The sequence below is a fragment of the Oryzias melastigma genome, linkage group LG21, assembly GCF_002922805.2.
Source record: "Oryzias melastigma strain HK-1 linkage group LG21, ASM292280v2, whole genome shotgun sequence".
NCBI lineage: Eukaryota > Metazoa > Chordata > Actinopteri > Beloniformes > Adrianichthyidae > Oryzias > Oryzias melastigma.
Window position 1 is genome coordinate 22907649 of NC_050532.1, and position 13302 is coordinate 22920950.

The 13302-nt window shown below is 36.6% G+C and overlaps 2 protein-coding genes across 2 annotated transcripts in view; both read right to left on the reverse strand.

Moving 5' to 3' along the window:
* ankrd10b (ankyrin repeat domain 10b) overlaps positions 1-5858 on the reverse strand; it is a 14847-nt gene extending 8989 nt beyond the window's left edge. The window contains exons 1-3 of the mRNA XM_024286532.2: positions 5485-5858; positions 4221-4373; positions 3217-3308 (exon numbers count right to left, since the gene is read on the reverse strand). Coding sequence (XP_024142300.1) covers positions 3217-3308; positions 4221-4373; positions 5485-5682 — 443 coding nt within the window. The 5' untranslated portion in view covers positions 5683-5858. The remainder of the gene's footprint in view (positions 1-3216; positions 3309-4220; positions 4374-5484) is intronic.
* A 643-nt stretch (positions 5859-6501) lies between these two features.
* esyt3 (extended synaptotagmin-like protein 3) overlaps positions 6502-13302 on the reverse strand; it is a 15093-nt gene continuing 8292 nt past the window's right edge. The window contains exons 17-23 of the mRNA XM_024286531.2: positions 10418-10567; positions 10038-10342; positions 9868-9966; positions 9663-9794; positions 9490-9595; positions 9363-9412; positions 6502-7633 (exon numbers count right to left, since the gene is read on the reverse strand). Coding sequence (XP_024142299.1) covers positions 7600-7633; positions 9363-9412; positions 9490-9595; positions 9663-9794; positions 9868-9966; positions 10038-10342; positions 10418-10567 — 876 coding nt within the window. The 3' untranslated portion in view covers positions 6502-7599. The remainder of the gene's footprint in view (positions 7634-9362; positions 9413-9489; positions 9596-9662; positions 9795-9867; positions 9967-10037; positions 10343-10417; positions 10568-13302) is intronic.

Below are 13302 nucleotides of genomic sequence, written 5' to 3' on the forward strand. Positions count from 1 at the left end.
AAAAAAAAAAAACGTGAGCAATCCATCCGTACACTTTAGAGCAAGACGGCAGGAAAACAGACGTTAATGGATCTATTTGTCTGCAAGTGGATGCATCAGAATGACAGTTTGTGTCACAAACCCGAGCTTTTTCAAGCTGCGGGTTTTCATCTGCTCCTGATCCATCACGATTTGAATAAAGAAACACTGTTTTAATCTTAAGTTCTTTTAGAAATGTCCTCCATTATGAGAAAAATACTACAAGAATATAATAAAAACAGGATTTTCATTGGAGTGGGTCTTTACAGAAACTTGTCAGAGGGCTAATCATTTTTATAACTGCTTTTTTTTTATTTTAGATGACAGTGAAATATTTGACTGATATCTTTGTTGTTTCGTAACAATAAAATTGTTTTGGTAGAGTTATTTCTTTATATTGTTAGTTTTTTAATCCATTATGTCTCTTAGGGAAAACTTGAATGCTGGCCATTTATCTTTAAATGTAAAAACTGAAGTATTTATTTAAAAAAATATGTTTTCTTGTTAATTTTGATTATTTAGTTCAAGATTGGACCTTAAAATCCATATTTTAGATGCACTGACTTGTTGTAAACTGATTTAATCTACCAAATTAAAATATTTATCTTAATAATATTTAGTCTCAATGATCAAATTCCTAAAAACTAATTTGATGTTTTAGGAAGTTTTTCATAGACTTGTCATGAGCCTCGTTCCCACCTTGTGTGCTTTTGTTTCCCTCCCAGTTGTGTCCCATGTTTTTGAATCATAACTTAAAACAATAAAAATGAAAAACATACTTTATAAATAACAAACTAAATAACTGATCTGCAAGGGAAAAAAATGTGTCAACTTTAATAATAAACTTGTACAATACTTGAAGGCCGATGACCAAATGCACAAGAAAGAAAGCATGAAAGTCAAGAGGAAAATTATTTTTGCTTTATGTTTTTAAAGACAAACATTTTTTTGTCAAAGCATCCCGAGGGTTTATGTGTTAAAAAATAGAATATTTGTGTTTAGCACATCTTTAATTCTGTCTTGAACTTAATCCAAAAACACAAAATCGAACATATTCTGCTTAAAATTCATCCAATAAATGTTTTTTTACTCTTTTGCGTTAAAAGTTACACATCAAAGTAAGTATATATAAAAAAAGAAAAAGATTATTTTAATTTTTAGAAGTTTGCAAATCAACTTCCAAACTGGAACATTATCATCTGTTCTTGTCTGCTCTAAATTCTCTTGGTTGTTGTGTGTTACAGAAAGTCTTCCAGTTTTTTGTTTTTTTGTAATATAAACTGGATTATTTATAAACGCATATAGATAGTCATTCTCCTTACAATGTTTTCTCATAAACCCCCTGGTAGCTTTAAGTTTTTCTTCTGTAATAACTGAACAAAGAAAAAAGTCACGAGGTTTGTTGCAAAAAATGAAACTGCCAATTAAAAGTTTCTATTTTTTGGAGTTTATATCTTATGTTTCATTATGTTGAGTGCAGAAGCTCAGAGGGCATTCTGGGTATTCATTTTTAAGCCCTTTAAAAGGATTGTTGTATGAAAAGTACTTTATAAATAAAGTTTGATTTGACAGATAAATTAGCTAAAAGGGTTTTGAAAAAGCAAACGGAAGCTTTCAGATTCTCATTTCCGATTTGATAAATCAGATTTTATCTACTACAGATAGATTTAGGAACAGTTGAAATTAACCACAGAAGGGAGAAAAACATCATCATATTGTGGTTTTCGTTTAATCAGCAAATCCACAAACTCTAAATATACGGTTAACAATTTACAGAATCTAGATCTGATTTTCCAACCTTCAAACATTAACTTATGCATAAAATGGAATAAAAGCTGCTCTTCCTGTAACGGTGTGGTTTATTAATAGAAACACACCGACAGAAGCTCTAAAATGAGATCTTTATTTTTACCATTAATAAGATAAACACAGTTTCATTCAATGCAACAGGGACCCGCTCAGCTTTAACACATTCAAACTGCTTCTCAGAGCATCGATGTGCATTTGGTCATCTGGACCGGCTGTAACCAAAACAACAAATGTTGAAGGAAAAAACACACTATTTTTATAAAAGATCATGCAGAATGGCCTACTGGGTAAGAAACATTTGATCAACCATTACATTAAGTTGCCCTCGTGTTTGTGTAATATTTGGACTGATAAAGACATTCTTTAAGATCAGCAGTAAAAGAAAAAAGTCTTGAATAAAAACACTGATCAGTTTGCAAATGATAATAAACTGTCTTTATATGGTAAATAAAAATAGGACTTTTGCATTTTTATGCTTTTATTGTGAAAATATAAGGCAGCCACTGACATTACACACAGAGGTCAACTTAATGGCAATTGTTGCAATGATAAACAACAATTTTAACGACTAAAAATGTCACATTTTCAAAGGAGCACCACCAATATAGTTTTTTTTTTTTAATAAAAGCTAAATTAACAGTAATTGAGTCTCTTTAGATCAAGAGGAATCACAAGATGAGCTTTCCAACCTGATGTTAGAGGATGGAAACGCCTGCTAGTGAATTCTGAACAGGAATAACACTGTTGTAAGAGAGTAATCACAAATTATCATTTTATTTTAGAGAAAAAAAGCATTCATTTTGCATTATTGATCCAAAAACAAACCCTTATTTTGGTTGCGGACTAATCGACTGATTATTCTTGTGATTAATCAATACGTCAGGATTATTGCAGAGGTCTTTGGTTGATGTTTGTCACGGTCAGTTTTTAATTTCTGGCAGGATTTTCCTCCAACTGCTTTGCTGCAAATACATTGCTTGTGCACAAAACACAAGCCAACGAATTTAGAAAAATCAATCATTTAAATTGATTTTCTCATCAATGATGGAGAGTTTATTTGTTATAGTATATGTTAATGTTTTAGACTGGAAAATATTCATGTTGAAGAGCCACTGAAACTTCAAAATCAGAAAAAAGTGGACGTTTTTTTGCTTGAAAAGTCAAAATAACTTTGGTTTTCATCAACATGCATCACTAACGGATGCTCATTTGATCAGGCCTGCACACTTACATTGCAGATCCTGCAAGATGTATTATGGAGTTTTTATTTTAACTTCATCGTGGCTCTTTTTGCAAATTTGGTGGTGATCCCTTGCAAAGGTGCAACGGAAAATGTTGGACAGTAAAAGAGGAAAGAAATGAGGCCACAGATCTGATGGCAGGACTTACTCAGCTTTCGCTCCCTGAATCAAGAGAGCGTTGATGCACTCCAGGCTGCCCGCTCGAGCAGCCTTGTGGATGGGCGTCTCGCCCACATAGTCCTGAGTGAAGACGAGAACACCACCATGAGCCAAAACATGTCTGGGGAGGAAAAAATATATCACCGCGCAGATATTTTCCCCGTTTCCTCCCTCCAAGAAGACGCAAACAGGCCTTGACGGAGCCTGAACTTTTCACCCAGACTTCAACGCCACACAGACATGACTGCATTTGACAAGAGCAAAAGAGGGAAAAGGCTTGATGCAGACAGGCTGCTGTCAGCCGAATCAATCAATCCCAGCACATTGGAACTGAGCGTGATCCTGAAAAATCCAGAACACATTTTTGCAACCAAATAAGCTGCTCTGCTGTAATGTGGCCTGAATGTTGCTCGTTAGACTCAGAGGTTCCCATAAAAATTCACAAAACTCCAACAAACACAGTTTTGATGATGTCCACAAGCTAAAAACACAACTGTATTTTTCCCCACCAAGTCCTTTGAGTGGCAAAATCATTTTTGCATTGTGGGAACTTCTTCTAACGACACAAAATCTTCATTTTTGAAAAAACACACTCAAAAACCTCACATTTCATCTCATATCCAGTCAGAAAATTCAAGAGTTAATCCGAGCAACGTGCTTCCCGATGACGACAATATGTTATGTCATTGTGACCCACTAATCCCATCTTCCATCAGCAGTGCAGCCGGGCATAAAACATAAATCCAGTGCACGGGTCTGTGCATGAAAATCTGCCGCGGGGGAAATGGAGAACCACTCAAGATAAACTCGTTTAGCAGAAAACGTGATAAGAGCACACACAAAGTGAAAGTAGGTCAAGAGGAGGAATGAGGCTCACCAGAGCCAAGAACCAGAGAAAGAAAGATCTCCTTTGATGGGTCTGTCCGAGCTCAGCCACACACGCTCCGCTCGTTTCCATTCACAAATACTGTATATGTCAAGCGTGTTTCATACCTGTCTATTAATGTCTGCGCCAGCTTGCAGTAGCCACAGCAAACACTCAGGGTGGCCGCCAAAAGCAGCAATGTGAGTAGGCGTCTGTGCAAACCTGGAGGTCACGGAGTTCACGCTACAGCCCACCTGGACCAGACGCATGACACACTCCAGCTGTGAACACATCAGACAAACATCCTTTCAAAGGTTTGATAGATTTACTAGAGAATTTAAAGTCGTTATTTACACAAATGTGCAAAATAAACAAACAAAATGTTTCTGGATGTTCTGTTTTTGTGAAGACAAGGTTCCCTGGAGGCACCTCAAATCAATATTTATTCACTTTAAAGTCCACTCCAATCGTCTTTTAATCTGTTGTGAAAGTGTTCTCAGAAGTGTTTTAATCATAATTATACAATTTTTAGCCAAAATCAATTAACTCAAGTCGTTTCTTAGGACTTATTTTCTGCAGAGTTCATCAGAAATTCACCTTTGAGTTGTGGACTGTTGGCTGGGGAGTAAGCCCCGCCCCCTGGTGTTGTGCCTAGATATGCATCCCTAGTGCTGGGCATTATGGGAAAAAAACTGTATATCACGATATACTACTTTAAAGTACAATATCGATATATATCACAATATACCAGAATAAAGTCTAGTTTCAGTTATTCTCCTGAAAAAAATGACAAAAATTAACAAAGAATGTTTCTAAAGTGAACAACAGTTTGAAGTTTCTTAGTGGGAAAACACATTTTTGTCCAAAAGTTCAGCAATAAAAATAAACAAAAACGATAGAAACAATAGAAGATAAATGACATGATACACTTTTCTATCGCCCACAGGATATATATTGTCACATCGCCCAGCACCATGTATCCTCTGCCAAAATCTTTCCGCATAATAATTGTGTTTGGCGCGATTTTTTTTAATTACCGTTAGCTCCGGTCTGTCGTAAAATAAACATTTTATGATCGACGGGTCATTCAGTGAAATGTGACCAGTCAGAACGGTTCCCGCTCAACCAAAGATTATCTATTAACTTAACCGCGGGGCCTGTCTAAAGCCGCATGAAGAGGAAAAAACGAAACAGAAAAAACATGACGGAAAAAAATATAGAAGTTTTTTTTTTTTTTTTTTTAAGTCTCGAGCGCGAGCCGTGGAGGCAGACACCAGGAAATGGCCGAGACCGAGCTCTCGTGTCGGAAACCATTGACTCTCATTCAGGACTTGACCGGGATATTCGACGATGCCAAACCTGCTAGCTTAAGCCGCTTATCGGTCAAACTACCTTCCCGAAGTGAGCAGCCCAGTGTATGGGCGTCCAGCCGTAGAACGTGTCCTCAGCGGCGAGGTCAGCCGGGTTCGAGGTGCACTGAAGGAGGGAGCACAAGGCACCGACGTCTCCATCCCTGCAGGCTCGATGGAGAGGGAAGCGGCTGTTCAGAACCTCCTCGCTTGAAAATCCAGACTCTACCCCCACAGACATGATAGCAACAAACAACAAAGTTTACAACGCTGACCGACTGATACAAGACAGGAAACAAATGTGCTGCTTTGATCTAAATTATATCCGCAGACGATGAAGCCGTCTGGCAGGACACGCGCCACCCTGACTAATGAGGTTTTTCTGCCTGACAACACAAAGCCCAGTGCGCAGCCGCAGAAGACGCACCGGCGGACTCGTAGAAACCAACATAGAGCTACACACACTAGAGTGGAAGAGAGGGCGGCAAGACGTTTAACTTCGACATTTTATAACAGTAGTTAATCACTGGCTGTTTAAGGAACAGTTTTGGAAATATTTCAAAATAGCTTTTTTTGTTACAAAGAATAAAAAAATACTTTTAGTTGTTTCAGACTGCACACACTGCTTGTGTCTGATCTATTTTAGTTTATGTTAGACTTGAAGCCATAAAACTTGAGATCATTAAATTATAATAATTTCTTATTTCTGGACCTTTGTTTTGATAAAACAAGGGGCGGGGCTGGGGGGGGGGTGCAAGCTTCTAGCTCCGCCCCCTGAATAAAATAGCAATTATTCATGTGTAAGAATACAGTTTATCAAATTTTTAGTTATTAAAGAAAAACTTGTCTGCAATGCACGTGGAAACAGAATGAATCTTAGTGATAAAAATTAAAGGATCACAATATTTGCTGAAAGAGTGGACGGGCAGTTGAGAGAGTGAAAAAAGCTGGAAAGGAAAGGTTAAAATAAATTCTGGATGAAACAAAAATAATTCTCAATTTTGTTTATTAACATTGAGAATACAGTGTATTTGAGAATGAGTGACTGCAATCAGAAAATAAGCTTTACATTGGATGAAAACAGACTGAAACTTCCAATAACATTTTCATCCAAAAAGTGCACATTTCAATACAAAAAAGTCTAAAGTTGACTGAAAAATATCCCTTTAGGATTAAATAATTAGTTCATTTACTTGCTTGTTAAAGACTTAAAACTACTTCTTAAAGTTTTATTTAATGTAAAACCTAGTAAATAAATTGAATCAATATCTGGATATATGTTCAAGCAAATTCTGTTTTAAAAAAGCTTCCATTAAGTGCTGTAAATGTATTCTGCAAAATTTTACTAAAGTTATATCAATACATATTTTGTGTTGCATTTACTGAATATCACCATTAGACATGCTTTTGAACAAGTTTATTTTTGATAAATATCACCAGAAAATGAGTTTATTGTCCAAAACTTCAACCTTAGAAACAGTTTTATTTACAGGAGCAATATAAATATTTTCTACCAGAAATGGCAATATAAGCTTCTTTAAACATACTTTCATACATGTTGTAAAGATTGTAACCAGGACGTTTTTTCTTTGCCTTCACACCACATTCAGGTTTCCTTTAAGTTAGAAAATATATTTTCTCGAAAACAAATGTGTGAAGGGTCTCACATTTTAGCAGAACTCAAGTTTTCAAGCTGTGCAACATTTTTCAAACGCCGCTGCTGCAACGTATGTTTTATAGAGTACCACAATAAAAGTGCCAATTTAAACAGTTTTTGAAATAAAAATATATATTTATGAACTTTGGCTAAAATTATTTAAAAACATAATAAAATGTGAAGCTGGTTTTCCTTCTCCAGAGTTAAAACAGTTTTTCCAAATATAGTCTAATACTTCAACACAGAAAAGAGAAAAAGAGTATCTGTCAGTGAGAGCTGTACTTTCTCATAGTCAAACCTAAAAGGAAACAAATCATTTTTGGTTACCTTTAAAAGATACAAACTGTTTTTTTTTATTTTCAAGTCCCCAAACCAAAAAGCTGTGCAAAAACATGTTAAAAACTTAAGAAGTTTATAAAAATAAAGCAAACAAGTTGCCGCTTGGGTACCCAACTATCCGAGCATCCTCAGCTTCTCATTGTTCAGCTCTCCCTGCTAGAATTATTTCTTCAGCCCGGGCAGAGTGAGCTCGAACCTGCAGGACAAGACAGAAAATAACTCTTTTTATAAAAACTTTGGTAGTAAATGGACTCACGCCACATTAAAGAACCACATCTTTTGATCACTTGTAAAAGCGTTCTCGACAGTGCACATTAATGACCATTTCTATACACTTGCCAGTGTTAGCTGCAAAATTAAGTTTTAACTGCAGTCCCTGAGTGGGGTGTAGGTTTCCTTACACATCAAATTGACAGTAAAAATGACAAATAATGCAAAAGTCAGTAGGAGCTTAAAGGGTAAATTGAGTAGTTTCAACACAATTTATCAAAAACTAACATGTAAATTGATGACATGTAATATAAAAAATATGTCATAATAATATATAATAATGTAATAACAGAACTATTAACAAGTAGATACATATTACATTTTCTATCGAATCGGATCGCCACCTAAGCAATGATCCACAGCCCTAGTTCTAATATTAGACAGAAAGGCCGGACCAGGAGCCGATCCGTGTGCGAGTGTTTTGGTAATACATTTTGTAATCTTAAAAGAAAAAAATAGCATTGAATTGGGATAAAAAATGCTTTAATTTCAATTGAAAATTGTTTTCAAATAAAACTTCTGAGAATTTTTATTTCAAAATTGCATTTTTTTTCTTCTCATTTTAGAGCCAATTGCACCAATGGGTTGAGGTCCCTCAAGGAAAAAAGAAATGCTGCATTCATGTGCTGTTGAAATGATCAGAAAAAAAAAACAAAAAAACAAATTAATGTCAGAAAAACAACAAAATCTTCTAAGCGCAGAAAAACGTTTTGCACCTTTACAGAGAAGGAATTGCATGGAAAATAAAGCAAAAAGGATTATCAATTTAATTATTTACAGTTTAGTGGGCCAGATTAAATTGTTAATGGACCACATATGACCCCTGGGGTATAGTTTTTCCACCCCTTGTCTAGTGTGTATAGTTTCTGTTTTGTTCATTTGGGACAGAGGTCTGCAACATTCAATGCCTAAAGAGCAATTCATGCGAAATGTTTGCCAACCTTAACCCAGTATGAGCCGCAATCTCAACCTATATTAGCTAAACAGCCTAAAAAACAAACAAAAAAAGCCTAAATTAGCCAAAACAGCTAGCATGTAGCTGAAATATTAGTTAAACTTTAAAATAGCCTAAAAAAGTGACGAAAAGCTAAGATTAGCCAAAACAGCTAGCATGTAAATATTAGATTAACTTTAAAATTAAGAAGAAAAAAATCCTTAATTAGCCAAAACAGCTGGAATGTAGCTGAAATATTAGCTGAACATTGAAATTGCCTAAAAAATCTTAGTAAATACCAAAATAGTTCAAAAAGCTAGCAGAATGCCAATTTTTCAAACTTTAAAACCATAACTTTTAACATAATTGTGGATATTAAAAAGGCTTGAATATTATTCCAGAATAAATCCATTTAAACCTTAAATAACTTTCAATGTTTTACTCTCCATAAAATGTATTTTGTTAAAATTATACAAGTTAGAAATAAGCGCAACATAACATCAGGGAATTAATAACAATAAAATAAAATGATCTGGAGGGCCGGATAGAATTACCTGGAGGGCCAGATCCGGCCCCCGGGCCTTGACTACGACACATGTGCTTAAGATGGTAAATATTCTGTAGGGTTTAGATCAGCTTTCTAAGTTTAATTTAGTTGCGTTTGTTTTAAAAGGTTTGGGTGTTTTTTTTTTTTCTTTTCAGGAATATTTTCATACTGTACCATTCTGAGATGCCATTTTCCAGATCCACCAGTGAGAGATCTATGATCACCTGCAGACAGAAACAGACACTGAAAAATCGGGAACGACTTCAGCTGAGCTGAACAAAGCAGCAAACAGATCGCCTACCGTGCCGATGTCCTTCCTCTCCTTCCTATGAAACATCTTGTTATTTTTCACCGCCACGTCCAACTTCCTCTTGGATGCTTCTGTGATTGTCACGTCATACTCAAACCTGCCATGAAGAGATGTTTGTGAAAACCAGATTTCAGGTAAAATCTGAAAGGACTTGTCGTGCTTACTTCTCGTTGAAGACAGGGGAGACGGTCTTCTTCTGGACATGCGTCTTCTTGCGGTGAGTGAAGGCCTGATCGGGGAGCAGGTACAGGCGGACGTACGAGTCCGTGCCGTTCTCACTGCAGGGGAACAAGTCCCTTTTGGAGAAAACAAAACCATTTTTGGAAAGCATTGTTTTGAAGGAGATTTGGGGGATTTTTAGGGACGAACCTGCAAGCCTCTACAACAACCAGGAGTTTTTTCCTGAGCCCGGCGTAGCGAATGGTCAGTTTGATGTCTCCAAACGAGCCCTGATGGTTCCTAATTGCCCTGTAGCCAGAAAAGAATCAATCTTCAAACATCAATTCAGGACTAAACATCTGAGAAGGAGGCGGACTCACTCAGGATAGGAAGCTCCATCTAACAAGTCGAAGCGCGATGAAGCCAGGGAGTTCTCCGACAGCAGGCTGCGAGAGTCGTACCGCCGCATGTTCGTAGTAGAAGACCTCCAGGAGTCTGACGCTGAGGGGTGGGAAAGTTGTGGGGATGACGGGTCCGTTTTTGTTCCCCTGTCAACAGGACCGGAAGAAGATGAGGCAGCCGCCGGGATGTTGGGGGACACGCCTCCGACTTTGGCCTGTGGTATCGGTGGTTTGCTTTGAGGAGTCGCTGCAGTCGGTTTGGGTTTTTCCTCCATGGTAAGAATCTGTCATGAGGTTGAAGATGCGATTCAACGTTTTTGAGGTTTAAGAGAAACGGGAAACAAACGCCGAGGACTCACCCTCAGGGTTGCCTTCAGTTTGATTTCGCTATTTGCTCCGGAGCGCTCCAGCAGGAAGCGCTGGTCCAAAACCATGTCGGAGATGTGGAGAAGGCGACTGAGAGGCAGTGCGAGAGTACCCAGCTCCACCTTTTTGTCATGATCTTTGACCTGAACCAGAATCAAAGTATTTTACAGTAAACAGAGCAGCTTTTGATGTTTCACAATACTCACCTATCAAGTAGTCACACATTTACAGGAAACGTTTTCTCCAAATCTGCCTCCGACAAAACTGCATTTATTAATTCCAAGCAAACTCTAACCCGGGAGTCTGCAACCTTCAACATTTAAAGAGCGAATTGGGTCGATTTCTCACCAACCACAACTCAGCAGGAGTCTTAAAATAAGACACTCCTTTGCATCTATTATTTTTACTTTTATGGTAAAGATCAATAAATGACTGTAAATTCAATATTACAAGAAAAAATGCTTTTTTTTCTAAATATGAAAACAGATGTTTTCTGAAAAATAAAAGACATAAGATCATCAGTTTAAAAAAAGACTAAATACAGTTTATTTGATAGATTTTGGTGGAAATTCATAAACGTATCTATGTTGAATTGATTAGGAGCTAATTAGCCACCTTCACTGTGTTTTTCGGACCATACGGTACAATAAAAACCCTTAAAAAATCTGCTTTATAATCTGGCGAGCTTGAATTCTGGTTGCACTTACTGATCTCGAGTTTGGTGGTTTGTCGAACTGTTTTAGAATAATTATAAAGCTGTGAAGCTTGATGGATTGTTGGAGCATTATGGGTACTGTAGTCAGGACGCTGGTGGAGGGATACATACTATTCTTCTGTCCTCAGAATTTACTGAATCCCTTTCAGGGTCACGGGGTTGCTGGAGCCTATCCCAGCCATTGTTGGGCAAAGGCGCGGAAAACCCTGAACAGGTCGCTAGTCTGTTGCAGGGTCTCACACATGCACCTCTGCTGCAATCTGGTGGCACCAATAAACCTATGAGCCTGTTTTTAGTCTGTAGAGCCTTTTTCCCACCTAGCGATCCAGTTTAGAAAGTTCAGGTGATCGCTCCCAATAACTACTGGGGTCATCCAGTAGATCATTTTTTGATACAGCACTATGGATGGACTTTTCTATACTGATTCTCTTTAGAATATAAAATCCACCACATGTCAATTTCAAATTAATCCAGAATTTTATCCTGACACTCTTTCTTCCAGCTGGTTTCACCACAAATCGGAGATTTAGGAGGTTTTTTTTCTAGCAAATGAGATAGATAAACATGATAAATATAAACATGGATCTAATGGCTCTATTAAAAAATAGTATTGATTAAATAGGTTTGATAACACTAGATAGATTAATTTAAAGTTCCACTCTCATCATCTTTGTATCTTTTGTAAAGAGTTCCCAGTATTTTTTTTATTTTTTATTTTGATTATGCTGTTTTTAGCCAATATAAAAAAAGAAAGAAAAAAACTGTCATTTTGCCCCAAAAGTTCATTAGAAGTTCATCTCTGAGTTGTGGGCGGGACCATTAGCAAATATTAACTCACAACGCAACACATTATGTCAAAACGGAGGTTTGACCTACAACGGAAGTTGCACTGCTTTTATTCTGAAATTTCCATTGGGCTAAGTTAATATTTTCATGTTGTGAATTAATTTTTTTCTTGTTTTGGGTAAGTTTTTTCATGTTATGAGTTGATTTTTTTTCGTGTTGTGAGTTATTTTTTTGAGTTGTGAGTTAATTGTTTCATGTTGTGAGTTGATTTTTTGCTTGTTGTGAGTTGATTTCTTTGTGTTGTGAGTTGATTTCTTCGTGTTGTGAGTTGATTTCTTTGTGTTTTGAGTTGATTTCTTTGTGTTTTGAGTTGATTTCTTCATGTTGTAAGTTGATTTCTTTGTGTTGTGAGTTGATTTCTTCGTGTTGTGAGTTGATTTTTTGCGTGTTGTGAGTTGATTTCTTCGTGTTGCGAGTTGATTTCTTCATGTTGTGAGTTGTTTTTTTTGCGTGTTGTGAGTTGATTTTTTTCCTGTTGTTAGTTGATTTCTTTGTGTTGTGAGTTGATTTTTTGCCTGTTCCGAGTTATTTTTTTCATGTTGTGAGTTAATTTCTTCATGTTGTGAGTTGATTTTTTTTCATGTTGTGAGTTGATTTCTTTGTGTTGTGAGTTGATTTCTTCGTGTTGCGAGTTGATTTCTTCATGTTGTGAGTTGGTTTTTTGCGTGTTGTGAGTTGATTTTTTTCCTGTTGTTAGTTGATCTCTTTGTGTTGTGAGTTGATTTTTTGCCTGTTCCGAGTTATTTTTTTCATGTTGTGAGTTAATTTCTTTATGCTGTGAGTTGATTTTTTGGTGTTGTGAGTTAATTTCTTCATGTTGTGAGTTGATTTCTTCGTGTTGTGAATTGATTTCTTCGTGTTGAGAGTTGATTTTTTTTTTCGTGTTGTGAGTTGATTTTTTTTTCGTGTTGTGAGTTGATTTCTTCGTGTTGTGAGTTGATTTCTTCGTGTTGTGAGTTGATTTCTTCATGTCGTGAGTTGATTTCTTCATGTTGTGAGTTGATTTCTTCATGTTGTGAGTTGATTTCTTCGTGTTGTGAGTTGATTTCTTCATGTTGTGAGTTAATTTTTTTTTCGTGTTGTGAGTTGATTTCTTCGTGTTGTGAGTTGGTTTTTTCCTGTTGTTGGTTGATTTTTTCTCGTTGTGAGTTGATTTTTTGCGTGTTCTGAGTTATTTTTTTCATGTTGTGAGTTAATTTCTTCATGTTGTGAGTTGTTTTTTTGTGTTGTTACCGTATATCTTCCAATAATAGCCCCGGCGTTTATTCCAATAATTTGGCTGCCGGCCCGGCCTTTATAAGAGACAGGCGTTTATCT